The 26,081-nt window shown below is 39.0% G+C and overlaps 1 protein-coding gene across 3 annotated transcripts in view; it reads right to left on the reverse strand.

Annotated features, from left to right (window-relative positions):
• C5 (complement C5) overlaps positions 1-26,081 on the reverse strand; it is a 143,735-nt gene that overhangs the window by 5,334 nt on the left and 112,320 nt on the right. For all 3 annotated transcript variants that reach the window (XM_049896901.1, XM_049896902.1, XM_049896903.1), the window contains 13 exons: positions 24,978-25,073; positions 23,215-23,386; positions 20,540-20,745; positions 18,838-18,990; positions 15,524-15,586; positions 14,456-14,537; positions 13,366-13,423; positions 8,327-8,429; positions 7,889-7,963; positions 7,665-7,770; positions 5,822-5,905; positions 4,801-4,890; positions 3,276-3,359 (listed from right to left, as the gene is read on the reverse strand). In XM_049896901.1, the coding sequence (XP_049752858.1) occupies positions 3,276-3,359; positions 4,801-4,890; positions 5,822-5,905; positions 7,665-7,770; positions 7,889-7,963; positions 8,327-8,429; positions 13,366-13,423; positions 14,456-14,537; positions 15,524-15,586; positions 18,838-18,990; positions 20,540-20,745; positions 23,215-23,386; positions 24,978-25,073 (1,372 nt within the window). The remainder of the gene's footprint in view (positions 1-3,275; positions 3,360-4,800; positions 4,891-5,821; positions 5,906-7,664; positions 7,771-7,888; positions 7,964-8,326; positions 8,430-13,365; positions 13,424-14,455; positions 14,538-15,523; positions 15,587-18,837; positions 18,991-20,539; positions 20,746-23,214; positions 23,387-24,977; positions 25,074-26,081) is intronic.

The raw sequence follows: 26,081 nt of genomic DNA on the forward strand, positions 1-26,081 counted from the left end.
GGAATCTGTGAAACATTTCATAACATGGAGAAACCTGAAAGGCATTATGCTGAGTGAAATTAGTCAGTTGCAAAAGGACAAATATTGTATAAGATCACTATTATAAGATCTTGAGAAATAGTTTAAACTGAAAAGAACACACTCTTCTGTGGTTACAAGAGGGGGGAGGGAGGGAGGGTGGGAGAAGGGTATTTACTAAATAGATAGTAGACAAGAACTACTTTGGGTGAAGGGAAGGACAACACTCAACACAGTGGAGGTCAGCACAACTGGACTAAACCAAAGAAGTTTCCTGAATAAACTGAATGCTTTGAAGGCCAGCGTAGCAGGGGCAGGGTTTTGGGGACCATCGTTTCAGGGGACATCTAAGTCAACTGGCACCATAAAATCTATTAAGAAAACATGCTGCATCCCACTTTGAAGAATGGTGTCTCGGGTCTTAAATGCTAGCAAGTGGCCATCTAAGATGCATCAATGAGTCTCAATCCACCTGGATCAAAGGAGAATGAAGAACACCAAGAACACAAGATAATAACGAGCCCAAGAGACAGAAAGGGCTACATGAACTAAAGACTACATCATCCTGAGACGAGAAGGACTAGATGGTGCCCAGCTACAACCGATGACTGCGCTGACAGGGAACACAACAGAGAACCCCTGCGGGAGGAGAACAGTGGGATGCAGACCCCAAATTCTCATTAAAGACCAGACTTAATGGTCTGACTGAGACTGGAAGGGCCCCGGTGATCATGGCCCCCAGACCTTATGTTGGCCCACTACAGGAACCATCCCCAAAGCCAGCTCGTCAGACATGGATTAGACTGGACAATGGGTTGGAGAGGAATGCTGGTGAGGCATGAGCTACTTGGTTAGGGTGGACACTTGAGACAATGTTGGCATCTCCTGCCTGGAGGGGAGATGCAAGGGTAGAGGGGCTTAGAAGCTGGCAAAATGGTCTCGAAAAGAGAGAGTGGAGGGAGGGAGTGGGATGTCTCATTGGGGGGAAGTAATTGGAATATGTAGCAAGTTGTGTGTAAGTTTTTATGTGAGAGACTGACTTGATTTGTAAACTTTCACTTAAAGCACAATAAAAATTATTTATAAAAACAAGCATTTTCAGACTTGAAATATTTAATAGAATTTCAAAAGAGAAAAATATCAGTTAAACATTATTGCAATTTAGATTTATGGGCCTACTTATTGCAAAATTTATATCTATTGAAATGAGAAAACAGCTTTTTGGAAAATATAAGCAAGGTAATAAAATTTCAGTCATTACTGAAAAAATCAACTATTTCATATAAAACTTTTAAATTATTTAAAATTAAAAATTGAAGGCTTGAATATGGTTTAATGATCTTTCTTGACCTCAAGGCACTAGGAGGAATAACATCTGAACAATATATCAAACTGCTTTCCTGAAGCTTGGGAAAAAAAGGATTCAATGAGAAATATTTACATTATATGAACACCTAATTGGTGTAAATAAATGTATTGCTGGGGAGAAGTCTGGGGCTTCAGCACAAGTTTCAATTTGGCACTGACCAAATCACCTACTCAATTCTCAGTAATGCAATAACAAGCCCTGGTGGCTCAATGATTAAGCACTCAGCTGCTAATGGAAAGGTCGGCAGTTTGAACCCATCAGCAGCTCGCGGGAGAAAGATGTGGCAGTCTGCTTTTGTAAAAATTTACAGTCTTGGAAACCCTATGGGGGGGAGTTCTACTCTGTCCTACATGGTTGCTATGAGTCGGAATCAACTTGATGGCAATGGATTTGGTTTAATACAATAACAGACATGAGCCAAGCAAATCACTTTAAATATTGTCTTCCTAAATTTGGTATTAACTACCATAATCTAATAAACCTTAGACAAAATTAAGTAATATTCTGAGGAGCTGAAAAAATTGCAGTAATTAAAACTGGAAAAATATTGGCATTTCAACGGGCAGCTGAAACTGTAGAAGTTAGAACTGTAAGAGCAGTTTGGAAATCACATCAAGCCTGATAGGTTCCCTTTCATAGACATTGTGAAGTAGAAGCAAACATTTAGGGAATGAAAATATGTGTGTGTATCTTTAGTGATTTGGCTGTGATACTATCTTCAGCTGTTTAAGAAAAAAATGTTGTGCCTATTAAACCTGACCAATCAATTAATAAATGATAAAATTATACAAAATTAAGGAAAGGAAACCATAAAACTGAAGCAAGAGCTGTTATAAAATGAAGAAATATGTCATTTGAAATAAAATATCAATGTAAGAGAAAAACTAATTATATGAAAACATTTTTTGTTTTTAATGACAAAAGTAAGAAATATAATGAATTTTTAAGATTTAAAAAAAATTCAAATCTTGAAACTTTATCAATGTTTGTAAAACTTAAGGATTAAAGAGAAATAAAAATTAAGAAAATTAGGAAAACTAAATATAACATTCCAGTAAATTATTTTCATGATTTAGCTGGTAAAACAGATGTATTGAATATATAAAAACATCAGTATCATAAGGACTAGAAACATTTTGAATGCAGTTACTGCTGTTGTCAGTTGTCTGCTCCCTACTCATCATGGCAACCCTGTGCACCATGGAACAAAACAGTGCCCAGTTGCGGATTGAGGAGTTGTGAGCCATAGGCTTTTTTTTTTTTTCATAGGGTTTTCATTGGCTGATTTTTGAAGGAGATCACCAGGCCTTTCTTCCAAAAATCACCTCCTAAAGAAGTACAACCAGAATGTTCCTTGGAAGCAAGGATAGTGAGACTGTGTCTCACATACTTTGGACATGTTGTCCGGAGAGATCACTCCCTGGAGAAGGACATCATGGTTGGTAAAATAGAGGGTCAGCAAAAAAGGGGAAGACCCTCAACGAGATGGACTGACACAGTGGCAGCAAAAATGGGCTCAAACATAGCAACAATTGTGAACATGGCGCAGGACTGGGCAGTGTTTCGTTCCATCATGCATAGGGTCGCTATGAGTCGGAACCGAATTGGTGGCACCTAATAACAACAAAATGGGCTATGTATTATCACACTGAAGAAGCTTCCCCAATTAATTCCATTGTCTGCCTCATATGTAATACTTATTTATAATTATTTAGTTTATTTGTCCATTTCCTTCTTTTTAAAAAAGTGTGTCTTCCAGGTAGACTATAAGCTTTATGAAGGCAGGAACCCTGGCTGTTTTATTCAAGTTATATCTCCTGTGCCTTAAAATAATACCTGACACAGAGCAAGCAGTAATTATTTGTTGAATGAATGAATGAGTTCTCACCAGCTTTGAAGATATCCAGAAGAGTTGCAGTATACTTGACAAAAACATTTTCTTCAGTGATGGATGTTATACTAACTTGATAAGCTGGTAAAAACAAAACAATTCATGCTTAATGTCACTCATGTTCAATAGAAGACAGAATTTGTCAAGCAAATGAGAGACAAAGCATGACAAGCTATTATGGGCACCAAAAGGGAGATTTTATTTTTTCCCAAGAGGCCTGCCCAAATCCCCTTAGCCTAATTCAGTCTCTCATTCTACCTCAGAATCATTAGCCATGGCCACTGCAGGCTGATAAGAATAAGAATCAAGTTAAATAAAAAACAACAAAACAGAAGCACACAAAACAAACCAACCAGATAAACTTGTTAGATATGAAATTCAGATTCTGAGCCTTTAAGAGTAGTGGAGGAGAGTACCCATGGAAGGGGGTGAGGTGGCATGGGCACAGGCTCCCACATGGCCATGGGGGGTGGGGGTGCTTTATCTATCATTCAGGTCTGCCATGGGAGCCTTTTTATTCCCTTGCCTCATTCTTATTCATCCAGGAAGCTATCTGACTTAGCCATCCCCACCCCTGTTTTCTTTTCATTCAGGTATGAATGTTTAGTCCCTGGTGTGTCTGACCTCAGCTCTGGAATGACAAGTTTCAAGGGGCCCAGCCTTTCTATGAGGCTTGAGAAAAGATCCTTTTATTTTTGCTTTTGATGGGATTGAAGTGAATGACCTAAAGATTTGTCCAGTTTTGAGATACTCTCAAACTATGAGATTCTCAGCAACAGATATAGGCAGATAGATAGATAAATCAAGGACAGATCAATAGATAGATAGGCAGATAGATAAACTCATTGTGGCAGAACCAAAGGCTATGTAATTTAGCAGCTTCAATGGATGAAAAATGTCTTGAATTTCAGAAACTATGAACATCAGAAACTCTGGGTAGAATATAAAAGAGCTAATTCTCTCGGGCTTGAGGAAAGACTGCTACTGTACTTGGGCATTTGATTCAGCTCTAAGCTCTAGCCACCAGAAGGAGATCCTCCTTTTGAAATGGGGAGGGTCTCAACCATAGACTGTACTCTGCATGTATTAAAATTATTTAGTAAATCATATTTTTACTTGGTCTTTGAAGAGATTTGGAAAAATATTAAAACCCCCAAACCACCTTTGCCTCTGCTGAATCAACTGGAAGGGTATATTTCAGAAGTCTTACGCCTCTGTGGCTTCTCAAAAGATCCCTTTGAATGTGTTTTAGTGTCCGTAATTCAAAGGGATCTATTAGGGTAAAATGTCTTGACTGCGTATGTATGTTACTCCTATGATTTTAAATAAAGACCACATTTCTTTACTAAAGGATAAGTAACTTTGCATGTTAACCCTGTAAATAGATGCCGTTTATCTTTGAGGGCACATATAGAATGTTGTATCCATATAATTACTATGTAGAACTTTTGATCCTTCTAACTGATCATGTATTCATAAAGTTAATGTTTAAAGGAACTATATATTGAATGTTTGAACTTACCATATGCAATCTCTGGTTTACACGCCGTTTCTTTTCTGGTCTCTGGAGAGATTGTCAGATCCAGTTCTTCCTGCATTTGTCCACAGTCAGCTGGATTTTGTGGAAAATGGTAAAAGTTAGATTAATGTAAGGAAGCAGACACTCTTTAGGAGTAAAAAGTTTCTCATGAGCCCTGGAATGATCCAATACAATCTTACAAATACCAGATTCCTAAGACCTGGCATTTCCCCCTCTTCCAGAAAGTAGAACAATACATAAAGCAAAAAACGAAATAAAACAAATAAACCAACAAAAACAACAATAAAATCCTGAACATAAGACTTCGCTTGAGGCGGTCACTTCTCAGTACTACATGCACATGCTTGCCTTGAAGAAAGGCGGAAACTTTTCCATTATGAGTATGATCAAAAGTCATATATCCTTTGAAGGACCCCAAAATGATAATCTGATTTACGTCTATAAGATGGTACAGTAAGTATCTGGGAAATGTATAGATATTAAGGATTTTGAAAACAAACAAACTTAGTCCTTCATGGAACCAGTTGCTGATTGTTGGTGAGTTTTGGAGCTTTTCCTTAGTCAAGAAGGCTATCTTAGATTTACAAGCGATTGAATGGAATTGGACAGTAAACAGAGAATTACATTAACTGGGGAGGATAATGTGAAAGAAGGGTAGCTGGTGGTTCAGCCTTGAGCCTCTGTTCCCTTAGGCTGTGCTCCTATTGTGTTAAAAAAGACCTGAGGAAAAGTAAAAAATTAAATTTTCAGATCCTGTTAACCCAAAGATACCCAACAACCACTGTGTGGCATTTCTTTGCCCCCGAATGGTATATACCATAAGGTTGTTCAGGAGTTGCAGAGAAATAGCTTTACAATGTTCAAGGAATCATTAGCTTTCAATCAGCTGAAGTGACATTTCTACTTTTGAGAAATGACAATTTGCCAAACAGCTTCCTCCAGATTAGCCCTGGAGTGGTTGCTTTAAGCAGGCATGCAGCCTAAACATGTTACACAAGCTTACCTTCTACACATTGGCACGTTGCTCCTTCACAGACTTTCTGCAGTTTGGTATGGGAAGGGCTATAAAACATGGTGCACTGTTTATCTGTGGCAATGAGAGCATGGTTAAGAGAGGCTGCTTGATTGCTGCAAAACGTATTTACTGGTTGGTGAGTCTCTACCACAGGGAATCACCCATTCTGAACCCCTTCTTTTTATAGTTAAGGCCCAGGAAGCTTAAGTTACTTTCCTGTTTGCACGCTGAGATCCTAATGGAGCTAATGTTAGGACACAGGTCTGTTTCCACTCTTCACTTACTTTCAAGGTTTCCTACTATTTACCAGGCTATTGGGATGGAATTTAAAATCATCCTTCATCCAGCTGACTTTGGAATGCCCTATTATCAACCAGACTGCTGAAAGAAGCCCTTCAGAAAAGAGGGATACTTCAATAAATGGTATTGGAACAACTGGGAAGTCATCTGAAAGTTGAAAAATGGAATTCCTACCTCATTCCCTATACCAGAATTAAAAAAATAAAGAAGAATCTATGAAAGGGCTATAAAAATATAATTAAAATAGTCTTCGTGTGAAGAAAGTCTTTCTAAGCTTCAGGACCCAGAAACCATAAAAGATCTGATTAAATAAAAAATAATATATTATTTTTAAATATAAAAATTTTAATGTAAAATATTATATTAAAATATAATAAAAAAGTCAAAATAGAATAAACTGGGGAAAATATTTGTAATATACACGGTGAGGCAATCTTAGAGAGAAAACAATGGTGTAATAGATGAGACGGTTTAACTTGTAATATTCTGCTGAGCAAGGGGTTAAACAGCTAATGGAAAACAGGTGGTTTGAAAGTGTAGTTCATTTGGGGTGACATGAAAGAGGGCTGAAGTGGCCTTATATTTAGCTGGAGAAGATAGAGTGAATTGGCTATCCTGGAAAGGACTCCTCTACCCTCAAAATAATCTCCTCTTGTTCCTGGTTATGTGTTTGAAATTCTACTGTATAACACCAGTTTCTTAGGATGAAATATTTGTTGCTTCCATGAATAAGAGGTAAATAAATGTGTTACATGAGCATCTGTTGAAAGAACTGTGATTGTTTAGGCTAGAGAAGAGAAGAGACGCCTGCATACATATATATATATATATATCAAGGGAAGAAGAGCTATAGGTATGTTCTGTGTGATTTCAGAAGATAAAACTAGAATGAATGGTTCAGTGTAAGAATTTCCTTACAACTAGAACTGTCCAAGGTGGTACGAGCTACCCTGTCAACCAATGGGAGCCCTCCAATCATTTAATATTCTCAGAAATGCCTGAGTGATCAAATGTGGGGTCATTCACTCAACAAATATTTATTGAGTACACATTATGTACGTGACATTATGTTAGATATCAGGGACATAAAGATGAAGATGACTCTGTTTAGGGTTGATAAGAAAGATATGTAAACAGATAATTATAATGCAATGTGACAACTGCTAAAATAGAGCTATCTGCAAAATGGGATGAGAATATAGATGGAGTAGATGTTGATTCTGGAAGGATTAAAGGTCGAGAAGGGTAAGTGAGCATCTCAAAAAAGGAGAGGTGCACTGGATACTGAAATTGAACACCAAAGAGAAACTTGAGGCAAAGAATTTTAAAGTTGGGAGCAGAGTGGTGAAATGATTAACTTAAAGTCATGCAGTCATTTGTATGTCCAAGTTGGGACTTGCAGATTTTGTGACAAGTGAGCTCCAGGAAAGGCAATATATAAAATAGGAAACTGGCCTATAGTAGCTTTCTAAAGGTTCTGTAAAGAATAGAAAATAGTCTCCTGAAGAAATTTTAGGCTTGAGCTGATTACCTGGTCTGTGGTATTCATACACTGTGAAAGTGGCAGGACTCTGAAATCCAACTTGAAAAAGTTCAAATATCCGGAAACGGACACAAAGGAACTCATTGGTGGGAATCTGTTTGACAAATTCAAGAATTTAAGGAAATCATGGGAGAGAAGAGACTCATAATATTTTAGGCCGTAAATTCTGAACAGTAATGGTAAAGGAAAAATGGGGGAGGAGGTGGAGTTACCGAATTCAGTTGCAGAATAACATGTCCATCTTTTATCTGGTAATCGGCTGATATTTGATCCACCCTCTCCACAAGCTGAGGGAGGAAAGAGAAAAGCTGGAACTTAATTTCGTTGCCTTTTTGTTTAAATGCATTCACCTGTCCATGGGACGTTAGCGCACAGGAATGTGATCCAATATTTAAAGCAGTTGCAGAGCAATTGCTCTTCTTGGCAAAGTCTGAACATATTAGCATATGCACTCAGTTTTTCAGATCATGCTAATATATGCCACCACTGCACTTTGGAAAATCAAAACTTAGGTAGATTGTTGGTTTGGATAGAATATTCTGGGTGATTCTATAAAAGTCACATATTAAAGTGAAAGTAAAAAACTTTATCTGTAAAATAATGCAGAATAGAAAAACAAGCATTGGCAGTAATTAAGAGAAAACATTTACAGCTTTTAAGTCTTCTATGTTTGCATTCATTCCGGTAGGCAAAGAGATATCCATCACTGCATGGGAGGATCCAGATGGTGATTCTTCTTTGCTGGGCTTATAGCTAAAATAAATTAGAGATTAGAAAATGGAATAAATAAATGACTAAGATTCTTTAAGACAAGGGCCAATTCCTTAAGGGGCTTTAATTTTTGAATATGGATCTCTACTTTTTTGCCCCTCTATAATATATGAGTTAGAATCCCTGAAATTTAGAGTCATCTGTTTTAACTCTTTACTCACTTGACCAAAAATATCAATGTACTGCCATTCTGCAGCTGAAAGGAATTATAGAAGTCATCTAGTTCAAACTCTTAATTAACTAGCTGAGGGGATCTGAGGATGAGAGTAAGGCAGTTGTTCAATGTCACATGGTATAATGTATTGAATTATGTCCCTCCCAAATATGCATTGGAATACTAATCCCTATACATGTGGATAAGGAGCCCTGGTGGTGCAATGGTTAAAGGGCTCGGCTGCTAACCAAAGATGAGTGGTTCCAACCCACCAGCCACTTCACAGGAGAAAAGACCTGATGATTGTTGATGTAGTTGTTTGCTGTCAAGTCAATTCCAACTAATAGTGACCCTATGGTCACTGTCCCATAGGGCTTCCTAGGCTGTAATCTTTATAGGAACAGATCATCAGGTCTTTTCTCCCTCAGAGCAGCTTGTGTGTTCAAACCAATGACCTTTCGGTTAGCAGCTAAGTGCTTAACCATTGCATCATCCATAAAGATTACAGCCTAGGAAACCCTATGGGGCAGTTCTACTCTGTTCTATAAGGTCACTATGAGTTGGAACTGACTGGAGGGCATGCAGCACCAACAATAACATACATGTGGATATAGTCCCATCTGGGAACTGAGTTTTCTTTATGATGCTAATGGAGCTAAATCAGTCTAGGGTATATATCTTAAGCCAATCACTTTTGAGATATAAAAGGAACAGCCCAGGCACAGAAGCAAGCAAACACGGATGGGATAAGATAGATGCCATGTCACATGAAGATCACCAAGGAACCAAAGGAACAGAAGCTTAAAAGAGATAAGGACTTTCTCCCAGAGCAGACAGAGAGAGAAAGCCTTCCCCTAGAGCCAGTGCTCTGAATTCAGAGTTCTAGCCTCTTAAACTGTGAAAAAATAAATTCCTATTGGTTAAAGCCAACCCCTAGTGATATTTCTATTACTGCAGCACTAAGATGCTAAGACACATGGCTAGTTAATGTTAGAGCCACATAAGAACCTAGGTCGCTGATTCTCACTCCAGCCCTTTTTCTAAAGAAGCATATTCGAAAAAGAAAAATACATATTGGGAAAAGACTCAGGAACATGTCTAGGAAAAGACTGGAAGAAAATACACTAAAATGCTAGCAGCTATTTTCTCTGGTGGTAAGATTATAACTGCTTACCTCTTTTCCACACTTACTTTTCTCTATTTTCCACAATGGTCACAATAGAGCCTGTATTAATTTTTTAAAAAAATGTTTCAAGGACTATCCTGTGTCTAGGAATTTTATAGGTGGGAAGCTAAGAAGAAAGGCAAAAGGAATAAAGTGGGAGTTTTTTTTTTTTTTTTAATAAGAGAAAAGAATACCAAAATGGGAAGTTGGGAAACTTGGGTTTTATCCCAGTTCTATTGATAGACTTCCGTGAATCATTTTCCTTTTCTAGAGTTCAGTCTTCTATTTATAAAATTAACTCTGAAGAAGTATAAATTTATTTTTAAAATTTATCTCTATAATTCCCAGTCTTTGATTTTGGGTGGCAAAGGCTTGGCATTACCATTAAGCAGAGCAAGAGGATTTAAAAGAGGGGCAGGTAGGTGGGGCAAAGGCAGGGTGAGTGTGGTTCTGCAAAGGTCGAGTTTCAGGTATGAGCTAGTATCAAGGTGACATTGAGAGGCAGCTAGACATTTGAGAGCTTGGAAGAGCAGTCAGAATTGAGGAAGAAATTGGGAAAGCAGCCTCAAAAGGGGAGAAAAGAACTGATCTCTCCTAAAGGAAGGAGTATTAGTGAAATGGAGGTATTATGTGAGTTGGTGAGATGGCAGGGAATACCTTTTCCCCAGTCACACTTTATAGAACATACATAAAGCAAATCCTGTTAGAAACTTTAGATATAATATTTACAATGATAATTAAAAATATAAAATATCTGACTCATAAAAATTCAACCCATTCTTCACCAAATTAGCAATTTAGAAGAGAATATAAGGCATCTTGGAACCGTATAATGACATCTGGACTTCTCTCCATTCGGTGGATGAGTGTCACCAGAAGTAGAGAACTCTTGCTCACAGATGCGAATACTCTGTCAAGAGGACAGAAAAGGGCCTCCCGAGTGAAGAGTGTCTATGAAAAGGTTGCTGGAGCCTTGATGACTGGTTGCTATGGAGATTGTTTCAACCATGGAACAGAAACCTTCCTTTCAAGAAGCCCTTTGCCTGCTGCCAAAGACAGCAATCTTCCCCAAAGGCATTTTCTTCTAAGAGAAATAAAATCCTCTTTTCCCCCCTTTTCTTATGAACACAGTAGAGAGGTTGTAAAAAACTAAATACACGAAAGAGACCCTGTGAACACAAATTGTATGCTGGCATTTATAATCAGGAGAGAGAATATTTGAAGGCAAAGAATTTCTTACATGTATAAATACTGCAAGTTACTTTTGGAGTTTACCCAACCTAACTTCAGTGTCACAGAGCCAGGAGCATATTCCACCCATCATTTTTGAACATTCTGTTCCCAATTTGTAAAAACCAAAGGATAGAATATTCAATATTGCATCTCTATTTGCTCTCTTTTGGAATTCGGAGTTAGGCCTCCTGTCAATGAAGTCAAATGAGTAAATTTTCAATAGAAGCCTTTTTATATACAGCAGAGTCATGGAAAATTAGAGCTGAAGATGAGCTAGTCCAAATATCCTTGCTTTACAGAAGAGGCCCGGAGAGATAAACTGATTTGCTAAAGGTCACTTGGTACTTCATGGCAGAGGCTACCACACAGGTCTCCCACTCTACTATCAGAGAGCCAGCCCTTCTTTATGCTACTCTAGCTGCTTCTCCACAGGGTCCTTATTCATACCTCCCCATGACAACGATTATTCATTTAAAGAGGACAACCATGGCTCCTCCCCTGCCCTAGACATAGGTACCCAAGAGTAGGAGTGGCAGGTAGGAGGAAGGAAGCTGCTCAGAAGAGGGCAACATTGATGGAAAGAACTTGGAAATGAAGAAGAGTGTTTGAGGGGGAACAGAGAGTAGGATTGGCCAAGGAAGAAAGTAGGCACTGGAGCTGGCTGGGGAGTGAATGAATCCTAAGAGAATAACTGGGCTAGGGACCAGAAACATGGCTGGGAAACAACTGGGAGGGAAGCAGTGAGAAAAAATGTGCTGCTTCCTGGAATTGGTGGTCTCAGATGATGCTGAGGGAAGGAGGTGGCTTAAATACTGACTGGGCATCAGGAATTTGGGGTATGAGGCCCTAGTTTTGCCTCTCACTCTGTGAGAGCTTGACAGGTTACTTCATCTCTTTACGTCTCAGCTACTTTATTTCTAAAATAAAGGATTATTCTATCATTCTTAAAGTCCTTTTTAGCCATGATTTATACATAATTCTATATAATTTCTGAGTTGTTCATATGGAGTGCTTTGACATTTGCTGTCCATAGAGATCACCATTATTGAAAGTATGAAGAGTTAAGGAAACAGAACACAAAAGGAGGAATTGAGAGGTGATGGAAAGAGTGAAGAGGCCTGTATTCTAATCCTGGCTCTGTCACTAACTGATTCACTCTGTGTAATCACTAAGATCAAAAATGTACTCATATTTAAAAAAATCTGTATTTCTAAAAAAATTTAAGGATAAAAAAAAAAAATAACGGCTGTGATATGCAGGATAAGCTCCCCTCCCCAAAGATGTCATGTCTTACTCCCCAGAGTAAGAGAAAGAGATGTGATCATGGAACCAAGGGTCCAAGTTAGACAGAGAAAGAGACTGGAAGATGCTCCATTGCTGGTTTTGAAGATGAAAGAAGGGGCTATGAGCCAAGGAATGCAGGTGTACTCTAAACTCTAGAAGCTGGAAAAAGCAAGGAAATGTATTCTCCCGTAGAGCCTCCAGAAGGAACACAGCCTTCCAATGTCTTGATTTTAGGACTTCTGGCCTCCAGAGTTGTAAGATAATCTGTGTTGTTCTAAGCTACTAAATTTGTGATAATCTGTTATAGCAGCAATAAGAAACTAATAAAATGGTCTCTGTAGTGAGTCTGCAGAGTCCCTGGGTAGTGCAAATTGTTAACACACTTGACTGCTAACCAAAAGGTTGGTAGTTTAAGTCTACCTAGAGGTGCCTCAGAAGAAAGGCCTGACAATCTACTTCTGAAGAATCATCCATTGAAAACCCTACGAAGCACAGTTCTACTCTGAAACACATGGGGTTGCCATGAGTCAGAATCAACTTGACGGCAGCTGGTTTAGGAACTCCACAGAGAGTTTGGAATGAGGTTCTCAATCTTGGCTCTACCATTAGAATGACCTCTGAGGGAAAGAGGTCTGAGCTTTGGAAATTTCTAAAAGCTCTCCAGCTGACTTCAATGTGCAGCCTCAATTGAGAACCAGTAACAGCCACAGATCTTGCTGAAAGATTGTGATTTTCCTAAGTAAGAGAGTAGGAGCTGCTTATGAGAGAATCTTTTGGTTTTTCTTTTCCTAATACTTATATAATACCTCTACCCTTCTGAAAGATGGAAAAAAAATTACTTAATAGTGTTTGAGTTAGGAAGAAGACTAAAATTGACAGAGAAAACCAATATGAGCAAAAACAAAGCTATTCTTTACAGTAAGCAGCCATTTAATAGTACCTGTTATGTTCTGCATAGAAAAAATTTGAATAATTTTGTGTCTTCTGGCCATCTTAAAATTCAAAAAGATGTAAAGAGATAATGCTATGGGGCAAAAGTGAGAACCTGAACTCTACACTCCCCTTTGTGGAAGTGGGCTTACCTGGCACATGCTACTATGCGCTTGTAATCCAAGTAGCCAGAGGCACCGTAGCTGGATGCTAGCTCAAACAACACAATCAAGCAAGCAAGAACACACACACACAAAAAGGAAAGTAGATTGTTTAAGCTGTTATGGAACTTGTCAGAACAGAATCATTCATAAGCAGGTCTCTGAACACACTTAAAAATATCTTGTGGTTTGGAAGTTGGCATTTTGGGTGATTTTAATGGAAATTCATGGCTACTGACTATACCAGGAAACCTTTAAATAAGTAGACCAGTTCTCTGCTCTCCAAGAATTTACAAATTAAAGAAGTCATTTTAGGTAAGTATGGATTGAGAGCATGCTTGGTGGATGCTGGAGGGAGGGGTAGCAGATTCCTGGATTCCCTGGTAGTTGGAAAAGTATCCTGTAGAGACACGCCTCTGAGCTACAAATGAAAGGTATCAGGACAAAGGCAGCTGTGCTCACCCTGACCCCAGGGGCGATGGCCAGAGGACGGCTACAGTGTGCAAGCTGCTCACCTTTGGACTGGGAGGGGAGAACCAACTAGCAAAGGGATGTGAAGGGCACAGGTTAAAAAAAAAAAAAAAAAAAAAAGGCACATTATGCCACAAGTTCTGGAGGGACCAAGTTGAAGGTGGGGGCACAGAAATATGTATTTGTCAGACCCCTTGTAGTACAGAAAGGCTAAGGGATGGGCCACTAACAGGGTGATAACAGAAATTCAGGGTCATGGGATGGAATGCTGACACAAAGGTGACGAAAATCCAAAGTTCTGAAATTAGACCTTTCTGTGACTTTACAGCTACTTACGGTCTTAAGAAGTAATGTAGTTAGTTAAATAACTCCTTGATCAATAATGAACACATTTAGTTTAGCTATTAAGTTATTTAATAATAGTATCAAATTCTTATTACAGTTCTCTCAGTTATAATAAACGGCAATGTTTACTTGCAAATCAATCTACTAAGGAATTTGATTAGACCATTATGTTCTTTTGAGAAAGCACTCCTCCCTCCCCAATCAGAGAAACTATCTGCTGTTCTCTATCCTTAGCCAAAACACAGTGTAAATTATGCTGTTTTACCTTCAATGTCCTGGGTTTCAATTTTTAAATGAAAGCTACAAACTTCCTCAGAGGTACTTGTTTTGTGAACCACAGTTGTTACCTACATTGGGAAAGGTAAACAAGAAGATTCTATTTAAAGTGGAAAAGTGAGGTATCACGGCAATACTCCTTCAGCAAATGGGATGCTTGAAGTATGATTTTCATAATCCAGTGCAAATAGTGTACATTAACGGCCCTTTTCCCAGTGTTTGGACTTTCTGTAAACTCCACAATCTAAAACATAGCTAAGAACCGTAAAATAAGCCCAAACCACCTCTGGCCAGGTAGAACATTGATTCAAATCCTGTGCAAGCAAGCCTGAGTACCTTACTCTACAGAAAAGTCCCCAAGGGTTGCCCTAGAGCCTGTATGCTCTAATTTTACACATAACACAACAATGCCAGGAAGCATGGTTTTCTGCAGCTCACACATCAACATGGTAAACAGCAAGTTATAACTGTGCATGGGCAGGGCTGCTACCAGAAGTAGGCATATTCAGAGCATCTAGAAGTGACAGAAAAGTGAGCAACCTCCCCCCCATGCAATCTTATACAAAAGTCCTTGAAGGAATAAATGTATTAAAACAAAGAGCATAATTAAAATCATCAATAGATGATTTTATCCAGAACACAGAGTTTAAGAATACATGGAATACATGAACAGTTTAGAAAAACTTAAAATGCCAAATGGCTAAAATAAAAGAAACTTTAGCCCTTATATATAATACCTCAATCTCCAATGATACTGAATAAATGAGATAGATACACATATATAACCATAAAATTATATATATGTACATACATAATTACAGATGTAATTTCCACAACTTCACAGAATGTATACATACAAGGGTTAACAGCCATTTTCAAAAAGAAATCGTGAGGACAGCTACCAACATAGCTAGAAAGAATCAGGTAAATGAATTCAACTTTTGACACGGTTACCCAAGCCCAGATTTCTATGGTTTTGTGGCTAATTCCCTAACTTTAACATTGCCTAGTATAAAGAGTCATGTAGCTCCCCATCGACTCTCAATGAAGCACTTACATGTACCGTAGCCAAGCCATTGCTGTATCCAGTACTAACAACAAGGTCATCATTAAGAGGTACCTGGAAAGGTGGGTAGGGAAATCATGGTTTTAATTATTTGATAGGGAGAGGGCTTAGAGCAATGAAAAGAGTGTTCCAACACCTACTGGCCTCCTCTCTCAGAGCTCTTGTAAGATTTAATGCATAAGAGTCAATGCCCATAAAACTGAAGCCAAACTCATTGCCCACAAGTCGATTCCAACTCATAGTGACCCTATAGGACACAGGAGAACCGCCGCATAGGCTTTGCAAGGCTGTAATCTTTATAGAAGCAGACTGCCACATCTTTCTCCCATGGAGTGGTTGGGGGGTTCAAACCGCTGACCTTTCAGTTGGCAGCTGACCTCTTTAACCACTGCACCACCAGAGCTCCTTCCTATGCCCATAGTAGGGCTCTAAAAAACGTTGTAACTGCTCCTTTCCCTTCTACAGGTAAATGAGATGTCTGAGAGCTCCTGAGTGAGCCAGCAAAACCAACATGTCAGAGGTCATTTTTGGTTACATTTCCATTTATAAATGGTTATGGTGAAACTAAGGAGCCCTGGTGGCGCAACAATTGAGCATTTGGCTGCTAACCGAAATGTTGGTAGTTCGAACCTACCCAGTGGCTGTGCAGGAGATAGACCTAGTGATTTAAAGACTACAGCCAAGAAAACCCTGTGGGGCAGTTCTATTCTGTCACATGGGGTCACAATGAATCTGAATCAACTTGATGGTACCGAACAAAAACATGGTAAAAATGAATCTTCTCCCTTTGCCAGATGAATGACTCCTTTCTGTGTCTAGTTCAGGTATCAGCATCCTATATGCCAAAGGAAATGGTTTTCGTTAGCACCAGAAGCAGGGAACCTGAGCATAACTGTCCAGTAGGTGAAATCTACCTTTGGTTCCCTCCTACTTCCCCTTTGCACTGTTCTACCATATCCTAAGAGTTCATCTTCCCACCTCCCTCTGGCCTTTGTCTGTCAAAACCCCTGGCACTTCCCCTCCACCCAAGCCTGCCAAATCCTTAGGTGCTGCTTCTCCGTGCTCTGCTAGGAGGAAAGCAAAGAGATGAGATGAATTAATAACTATCCCTTTCAGAGAATCTCTACCATCCAAATGCTCTCTAATTTGTGGAATGTATGGAAGAGTTCATTTTGAGCAAGGGGGTCTGAAGAGTCAGTTCTCCACTTAAGTTCGAAGCCACAGCCTCCCCTTCCCTTTACTTAGCACTGTAGTACCAAAGAGATTAGACTTGCACAAGAGGTTGTCAGCACTTTCTCCAAAGGTTAGTAAATGTAGGTAAATAGGTCAACTTTCTTGCTCTCTCTGATGGAATACAGCAGCATTTACTGGAAAGCCAGGGTCTTGACATGATGCGTGAGGAAAGGGTTCTATGGACAAATAAGTATGGGAAATGTACATGGTGCCCTGCCGCTCCTGCCCCCATTCCTTCCTACTGTCGCCACACTTGACACACTTGATTACATATAAAAGACAGGGGAGTCTGTACTAAGGAACTTGTTTAACCTCATTTAAACTAATGTTTCCCACGCTTAATTGACCATAACTTTTTTTTATGAAACACATTTTAGGAAAATGTAACACTGTTTAGGAAATGCTGGAGTAGAGAATTCTGACCTAGATAATAACCAAACCAAAAAAAACCAAACCCAGTGCCGTGGAGTCGATTCCAACTCATAGCGACCCTACGGTACACAGTAGAACTGCCCCATAGAGTTTCCAAGGAGCGCCTAGCGGATTTGAATTGCTGACCCTTTGGTTAGCAGCCGTAGCACTTAACCACTACGCCACCAGGGTTTTAGATAATAGCAACGTAGACTTTATATGAAGGCAGCATCATGGACTGAGACTTTATTTCAGTATGACTAGGGATTTATCTTGAAAAGAGGCAACTTACAGCATTATCCCTGTATAGAAGAATGACTGCAGCTACCTCAAATAGGCCTACCATGCTCTTCAGGCCAAGAGCTCTTCACTAATGCTCAGACCCTTGGCTTAGGACACGGATCTCCAGTGAACTCTAAATGTCCCTGGATAAAGAAGAAACATTACTAAACTGGGGGTCACAAATACAAATGCTTGCAGAGGTCCAGGCAAGAAGCAAGTATGGACATACTTGTGTCTGTGGGAACTGTGGCAAGATGAGGATATTTTCCCAGATATTTTAGTTTTTTCAAGAGAAGTTGGAAATCAGGTTTTTATTACTATTTTTAAATATTGGAATATATCTCTATGTCTATATAATTATATCCATATATTTATCTTTTTTTTTTTTTAACTACAGGCTACATGTTTGTAATTTCTGCATTAAATTTTATCTGTCATGTCTATTTACCTACCACAAATAGATTTCTGGACTCTAAAGAGGATGTAGACAGAGGGAACTAATTCCAATTATTTGTATAGTTAAATACACTTTTAAATAATTTAAACTGCAGTAATTAGAAAAAAATACATTTTACTAATACTGTATAATAGCAGCTACTATTATTAGTATGCAGAGCCCCAGTGACCAAGTGGTTAAGAGCTATGGCTGCTAACCAAAAGGTCATCAGTTCAAGTCCATCAGCGGTTCTTGGAAACCCGATGGAGCAGTTCTACTTTGTCCTATAGGGTCACTATGAGTTGGAATTGACTTGATGGCAGCATGTTTTTTGGTTTATTATAGAAACTAGTTTTTCCAAAGTGTCCTTTTCTTTGGGAAATCATCATAAGCCACCAAGGTTTCACTTTTAAATGACCAGCTGTAGCAGAATATGGGACAAGGAGTTAGAAGCCTAAAGGCCAATTCCAACTCTGTCACTCTGTACATGAGTGATTGGGGCCATTTGGAACCACTGGCAGACTCCCAAGCATGTCTTTTCTCTTACTCTATCTTTTTTTTTTTTTATCATTGTACCTTTGTACATGCTGTTCTCTATGTCTTGAATGTTCTTCCTTCTTCTTTACCTGACTGACTCACTCTTATTCTTCTAGATTTAACTCACGCATCAGGACACATTTGACAAGTTCCCTCCACTCAGCCTGTTTCAGGATATCTTCCTTTATACTTCCCTGATGCTATTTCTGACTGCCTGTTTAAATTACTACCTCCTCCCAGTAGACAGGTTCTTTGTGTTTTGGTTTTGAACTCCAGTGCCTAGGATATAACAAGCCCTCAATATATGTTTAAGTGGTAAACACATACATTTGGAAAAAAAGGATGAAACAGATGATTTCAACGGTCCCATTCAATTGTAAAATACTATAAAAAGTTGTTCATTTACCTCTATTGGCTTCCCAAGGAAATTTTTCTCCGTCATCTTATAATGGTAGAAGTCACCTCTGTTCTTGTAAGAAATATTGATATCCATATCCAAGCGGAGTTGTTTCACCAGGAGTGAATATTCTGTCAGGCCCTCAATGGCATTAATTGTATCCTATCAATAATCAGCAAGACACAAAAATGTTTAGATTATCTGTATCCTCCCTGATTACAAATGTCCTTTCTTTTGAGAGGGTGGGGAAGCACTGTCCAGAGATGAAACTTTAATGTGACAGAGTGAAACTTGTGAAGGGCTTCAATGTGGAGGCAGAAGGAAAGTCTTTCTCCTCTGTAAGCGTGCAGATTCTAGTGGACTACAAAGGGCAAAGGAACAGAAAGTGTGGCTCAGATCCAGGATCTCTGTAACTTGTGTGTGTGACCTCAGGGAAGCCACTCTTTGCAAGGCTATCTCCTCATTCTCTGGTCTCAGCTTAAGTATTTCCACTGTAAGGCTCTCTTCCCATTATTCCCTGTTTTAAAGTTCTCCTTATGTGCTTCATAGCATTCACTGCAATCCGTAATCATTTTATTTATAATTTATTGTTGGCCTCCTCCATTGTAATGTAAAATTCATGGTGGCAGGTAGCATATTTTTCTTGGTATCCATTATATTTCCAGCACCTTGCATATGGTAACTAGTCAATTCTAGTATTTGCTGAATGAAAAAATGAATGAACTTTACCTTTCTGAACCTCATCTTCTTCATCTAGAAAATGAGGAAGTGTGACCAGATCAGAGGTGGCAAACATGTGGCTCTCCCTGTGCCTGGGTCCATGACAGCTAACGCTAACCAACAGGAATGCTTTCTCGCTAAGCCTACTGTTGTACCAAGATGAAACCCATTTGCCTCACCAGATCAGTGATCACTAAAGTGATCCTGAAGGACCCCTCTAGATCTAAATTTTATATAAATGGACACACAGTCATTATTTAAACATCTAGAAAAGAGGAAAGATGTTCACATTTGAGCTAAATTTTGAATATAGATGTATATTACACAACTACATTAACAGTTACAATATTAAAAAGAAAAAAAAAACATTGCCATCTCATAGCAACCCTATAGGACAGAGCAGAACTGCCCCTAAAAGTTTCCAAGGAGCGCGTGGTAGATTTGAACGGCCAACCTTTTGGTTAGCGGCTATAGCTCTTAACCACTACGCCACCAGGGTTTCCAGTTATAACATAAAATACACTTAATTAAATAAGTTTACACTGATAGATAGACAATAGATAAACATATAACAATAAGTATTTATCTCACTTTTTATTTATTTTTTTGTGAGGACAATATCAGTATCTTTGCCTGCATGGCAGGCATTGTTTATTCTGTAGACTGTGACATGATTGCTGGTAACATGACTAGCCACTCATAGTCATTACGAATCATAAAGGAAGTACTGGGTTAGAGTCAGGAGATGTGAGTTCTGATGTTGGCTCTGCCACTAACACCCTGAATGAACTCTCTGGGCTCATTCCTTCCTCTGTATAATGAGTGTGTCAATGCAGACAACCTCTAAGTGTCCTTTGATTCTAAACATTTATTCCTATCTATGGTATGCTCATTTGGAAGACAAAACCATGGAGGCCAGAATGAATGGAGAATGTGTGGTGTGGGAGACAGTAAAAATTTCTACAGGATGAACAAGACAAAGAAATTTTACCTGGGTGGAATAAAAGCCGCCTCCATACCTCTGCTCTTCAGATAACCATTTGATGATTGGGTTAACATAATTCATGTCTTTCAAGCCCAGGCAGGTGAGTAAAGCATAGGCAGTGGTTTCTACCATATGCGCCGTACCAGTGTTGGGTACAGGGCTGTCTTTGCGCTGAAGATTATCTTTCCAAAACCGATAAATGGGTGGATCGCCTGAACATTAACAAATCCTATTTGTTAACAAGATTAAAAATGTGAATTTGACATAACAATTCTAGCAGGTATATTATAGCCTTCAGGTTTCTGGAAGTTTTGTATTTTTTGTAACTTCCTCAGGGTGAGTGATATAAAACAAGATGCTATCATACAGTGCTATTTGTCTTTATTTTAAAAAGGGTCAATATGGGAAGTCAACATGTTCGAGGAAGAAGAAGTACAGTAGAGTGGAAAGTACCATAAACTCAGAATTATTAGGCCCAGGTTCTAATCTCTACTGCCAACTGGTCACATCACCTTGGCCAAGTCTCTTTAGTTCTGTGGGACTCAGTTTCCTAATACCGAACCTGAAAATAATACTTCTTTCCTTGTAGTAAAACTCAAACGACATACTAAATGTGAGTTTTTAAAACAATAAAGCACTATATACACAGAGGATTATAATAATCATTATACTTACACTAAAAGATAAATTGTAGAATTTTTCTCCCTGATGTAAGAAACTTATATCCTGGAAATTATGAGATTATACTAAATTTTAATTCAGTCTTTTATGATCTCTTCCTAATTTAAAATGCAAAAGACAATTTCAAATATGTAGTATCTTTCATAACTTATGTTTTAAATCACATCTAAGTTTTTTTTACTGCTCTAGTAATTTACAACTGCTCTTTTGGAACAAATTATATTTAAAAAAATTAAAAAACAGTAAAGTATATTTAGAAATAATTTGTCAAGGTTAGTCAAAATATTGATGTGTTTACAATTCATAACATTATTTGCATAACCACGAACATATACTTCCCTCCCTCTCGAAGACTCAGATTTCCCATATTTAAAATGAGAGTTTTGATTTGATCTTTAAAGATATTTCCAGCTCAAACATCCTTTGACTGTATTAAGTTTTCTTCTAGCTCTTAAATTCTCGATTTTATGTTCCATAACTTACAATACCCAAGATGTTTTTCTGTGTTATTTTTTAAGTGTTGTACAAGTGGTTTTGAGATATATGTTAAGATTTAGTCATTTTAAAATGATGACATGAGTCAAAATTTGTAGATGGTTATAAAAGTCATGTAAGATTTATAAAACTTAAAAAAAAAAAAGAAATAGCCTAGAGATGACTCACAAGTGCCCAACCATGTCTGTGTTGATTTAAGCGCACTGGTCAATGATCACTGCTACTCTTTCTAGCTCTCCACTCTTGACCTGTAGAAAGTGGTCTTCTTATTCTTCAAGTTGAAATATACATTTTTATAGAAAATCTGATAAAATATAAGACAGGTCGTGCACTCTTTTGCTTAAAAGCCTCCAATAGCTTTCCTTCTCACTCAACAACACGCCCAATCCATTGCCATCGAACTGATTCCAACTCATAGCGACCCTATAGGATAGAGAGGAACTGCCCCATAGGGTTTCCAAGGAGCGGCTAGTAGATTTGAACTGGTGACCTTTCAGTTAGCAGACTAGCACTTTAACCACTGCACCACCGGGGCTGCAAAGTAGAAGTCAAAGTTCTAGGGCTCCCACCTACCCACTGGGCACTTTTAGGTGAATGAGAAATAGGCACCCTTTGCTCTGGGTGGAAACAGCCCTAAACCAGGGTGCATTACTGGGTGAGTGGAGCATGGAGTGCATTTGAGCTTCATTCACCTGCTTGCTTAGGTGCCTTGTACGTTGCACAACTGTACACAGTAGACCTGCAGAGACCCTGTAATGACCTCCAAGGCCCTGCATGCATTCCCCTCAGCCCCTAGCTCTTTTCTTCCCTGACCTCATTTCATACCCCCCAGCTCATTCCTCTCCAGCCACTTTGGACTCCTTGCCATTCTTGAAGTACTTACTAGGCGCATTCCTGCCTCAAGACATCTGCATGAGCTTTCTCTTGCTGGAACACTCTTGGCAGATAGCTACAGGACTGGCTTCCTCATCGTCCCCAGGTCTCAGGTCCTGATTCAAATACCATCTTCTCAGTGAAACTTCCCCAACCTCTCTAAAATTACAACCCCTATCCATTGCCCTGCCTTCCTTCCTGGCTCTATTTTTCTTCATATCAGTCATCACAAACTTATTCTCTATATACAGTGTTTTACTTATTTATCTTGTGTATCTGCCTCTCCCTAATAGAATGTAAGTTTCACGAGGACTGGGATTTTTTTTTTTTGGTCTGTGTTGTTTATGGACTTATTATCAGAGCCTAGAACAGTGCTTGGTATACAGGAGGTGCTTAGTAAACATTGGTTGAATAAACGAACAAGTATTTCCCAAAAGAATGAAAAAATGAAAGCGTAGCGACAGTTATTACAATGTATTATCAAGATTTATTTATACCAGTCTTTACCTGTGAGCTTCTTGAAGGCAGGGACTGTGTCTTGTTGGCTTTATACCACCACCCCCTTCCCAGGATTAGCAGACTCTATGTGCTTTGTGACTGCTTCCTGAATAAATGTATGGAGTGAGTCATACCTTTCACCAAAGCTTCCCTCTTTAGGGCTGAAGCAATTGAACGAAATTGTCGGTGTGTTGAATCTCCCAGGGAAAGAGCATACGCAGCAATGGCCAGAGTAAAGGTGCTCTGGGCTGGGAGGGTATTTTCAAGCAAAAAGGTTTCAGCTTTAGTAAGAGCTGTGCTGATTTTCTGGAAACAAGAGTAGAAGAAACCTAAGTTTCCTTGGCAAGCGTCAGCCTACCAACTGAAATGAAACACCCCTAGGTTTCACAATCCTAAGGTGGCAAGATGAGTGCGGGAAGGATGATCGACCTGATGGGAATGAATGGCATCTTGCTGAAGCACAACCTTCCAAGAGAAGGAGCAGGGTATAATCTCTGAAGGGAAAATGTGGTAGCCCAAAGAGGATTCAGCTTTTTCCCTCTGAGTTCTCACCTCTCCTTTGCAGATTTTCCCTCCCAGCTCCATCTGCATGTCTCAATCATGTGGTTCTCTAGCCCTCTGGGAACTGGTTCTCTTTGACTCCCTTGTCTTATAAATACCAATTCTCTTGAAATTAAAAAAAAAAAAAAATTGTTTTGTTTGTGGTTCAAGCCTGAAAGTTCCCTTGAATTTTTCAGGGAAAATTCTCAGTTCTGTATCTTGGTTTGAAGGCCATGCCTAGTTTACTTATGATTTGTAGGCAGGTATATTTAACCTTGGAAACTCTATGGGGCAGTTCTACTCTGTCCTATAGGGTCGCTATGAGTTGGGATCGACTTGATGGCAGTGGGTGGTGGGTATATTTAACCTCAAGGAGTCCTGGTGGTGCAATGATTAATTGCTTGGCTGCCAACCAAAAGCTCTGAGGTGTGAACCCACCAGCTGCTCTGGAAAAAAAGACCTAGCTACCTGGTCCTGTAAAGATTTCAGCCTAGAAAACCCTATGGGGCAGTTTTACTCTGTCCCATAGGGCAGGGCTTCTAACTGGTTTGTTTGCATTTCTAACAAGTTCCCAGGGGATGGTAATGCTGCTGGTTAGGAACCAATTCTGAGAACCACTAGTAGAGCAGTGGTTCTCAAAACTTATTACATGTAAGAATCACCTTGGAATCTTATTAAAATGTAGGTTTTGATTCAGTACATCTGGAGTAGAAATACAAATTCTCAGCAGGGGTTTGAAGCCCTGCTATAGGGTCACCGTGAGTCAGAATCGACAACATATTTAACCTTAGCTTGGGGATTTAATTCCTCCCAGGTGAGGGTTTTATCTCCATTAACCTTTGGAATCTTCTATGTTGATTCACTTACGTAAATCCTCTCCTTTCTCTTCTCAGCTTCCAAAAAAATGAAATCAACACAACCCAATGAAGCAAACTTGCTAACATGTATCCTCATTGGTTTCATAATATAGAATGCCTCAACTATAGAATAATAGTAACAGACATAGAGTAAGATTTAGCACAGACAATCCAGGGGGGCTGAGAACAGGCCATTCTCCCATAACAAGTGGTCAGATGTTATCAATTCTAGTCCCAGCTCTACAATTTAGTAGCCTGTGGCACTGGGCAATTAAATTCATCTTACTTACACGCCTCAGTTTCCTCAACTGTCAATGAGTAGGTTGGACAAAGTGTTCTCTAATTTCTATCATAGTTATGAAATCCTTTGATTCTGAAGTTAAAGTTATTTTCAAGTAATGTGAAAAGAAGGAAAAAAGCTTTTAAATTAAGTACCTTCTGATTGTTGGTCCCCCCAGAAGTAGAAGCTGGGTGTTAGAGAAAGAAATTTTTTTACTTACCATCAGGGGGCATATATCAAATGCCTTTCTAATTCCAATAACAGTGAAGGCTGTAAGATATAACGTATTCTGTTTGGCTTCAGTAGGCAAGGTACCCTAAAAAAAAAAAAAAAGCAATGTTTAAAAAGGAGAGTGGAAATGGTGTCTTTAAAGTGAAGTGACCTGGTTCTAATCTCCCTTTTGAGCCTTATCTCCCACTCTTTCCCTTCATGCACTGCTGTTTCTCAGAAAAGTTCTGGGTCTTTCTCACTTCCACAAAGTGGCCTCTATTTACCTCTCCAGCTTCATTTCATGCCACTCACCCCCTAACTGTCTTGGCCCCCATTCTTTGAGTGAACCATGCTCTCTTTACTTCAAAATGCCAGGCATGCTGTTTGCTTTGCTTGGAATACTCATCCTTGGAACACACATACATATCTTGATTAGAGTTGCTAGTAGTAATACTAACATTTATACCTCACCTTTCCTACCAGCATGTAAGCTCCCTTGTGGTAGGAATACTGTCTAGTTTATCCTTCCTCTGCCCACCATGCCCAGGATAGTCCCTTGCATGTATTAGGTACTCAGTGAATGGCTGTTGAAAGAATTATAAGTAGATGGATGGATAGATGGATAGATGGATGGGTGTTTTAAAAAAGTGTTAAAATATTTTATTCTTGAAATAGCACCTAGATGTTGTCAGTTGCCCCCATTTCTTGTGGGAATCCTAATCTGCTAATGATGCAACAGAAGACCACCATGAGGTCCACTGTTAGCAATGGAGATCACTCATGCCTGGTATGAAAGGAATTTGACTGGGGCAGGCAAAAACATAAAAGATTCTGTTGAATACTAAAGAAACATTCTAAAGAGTAGAAGGATGTGGAGAAAGATTGTAGAGAATGTAATTCAAGCTTTGTAAATAGATTCTTATCTCAAGTAACACTAAATAAATCGACCCCAATCTCTCGTTTATTTCCAGTTTCTGTTGTGGCAGTTTCCAGTCCACATCAATACTCCCCTCCCCTGCATCCTGATTATAATCTTCTGGCTGGTATGCTCCAGGATGATTTAGGAGATAATATTGGAGCCATTATTCCCTGTCCTAAAACTTGACCCAGCTGG

This window comes from Elephas maximus, chromosome 9 (assembly GCF_024166365.1).
Source record: "Elephas maximus indicus isolate mEleMax1 chromosome 9, mEleMax1 primary haplotype, whole genome shotgun sequence".
Classification (NCBI taxonomy): Eukaryota; Metazoa; Chordata; class Mammalia; order Proboscidea; family Elephantidae; genus Elephas; species Elephas maximus.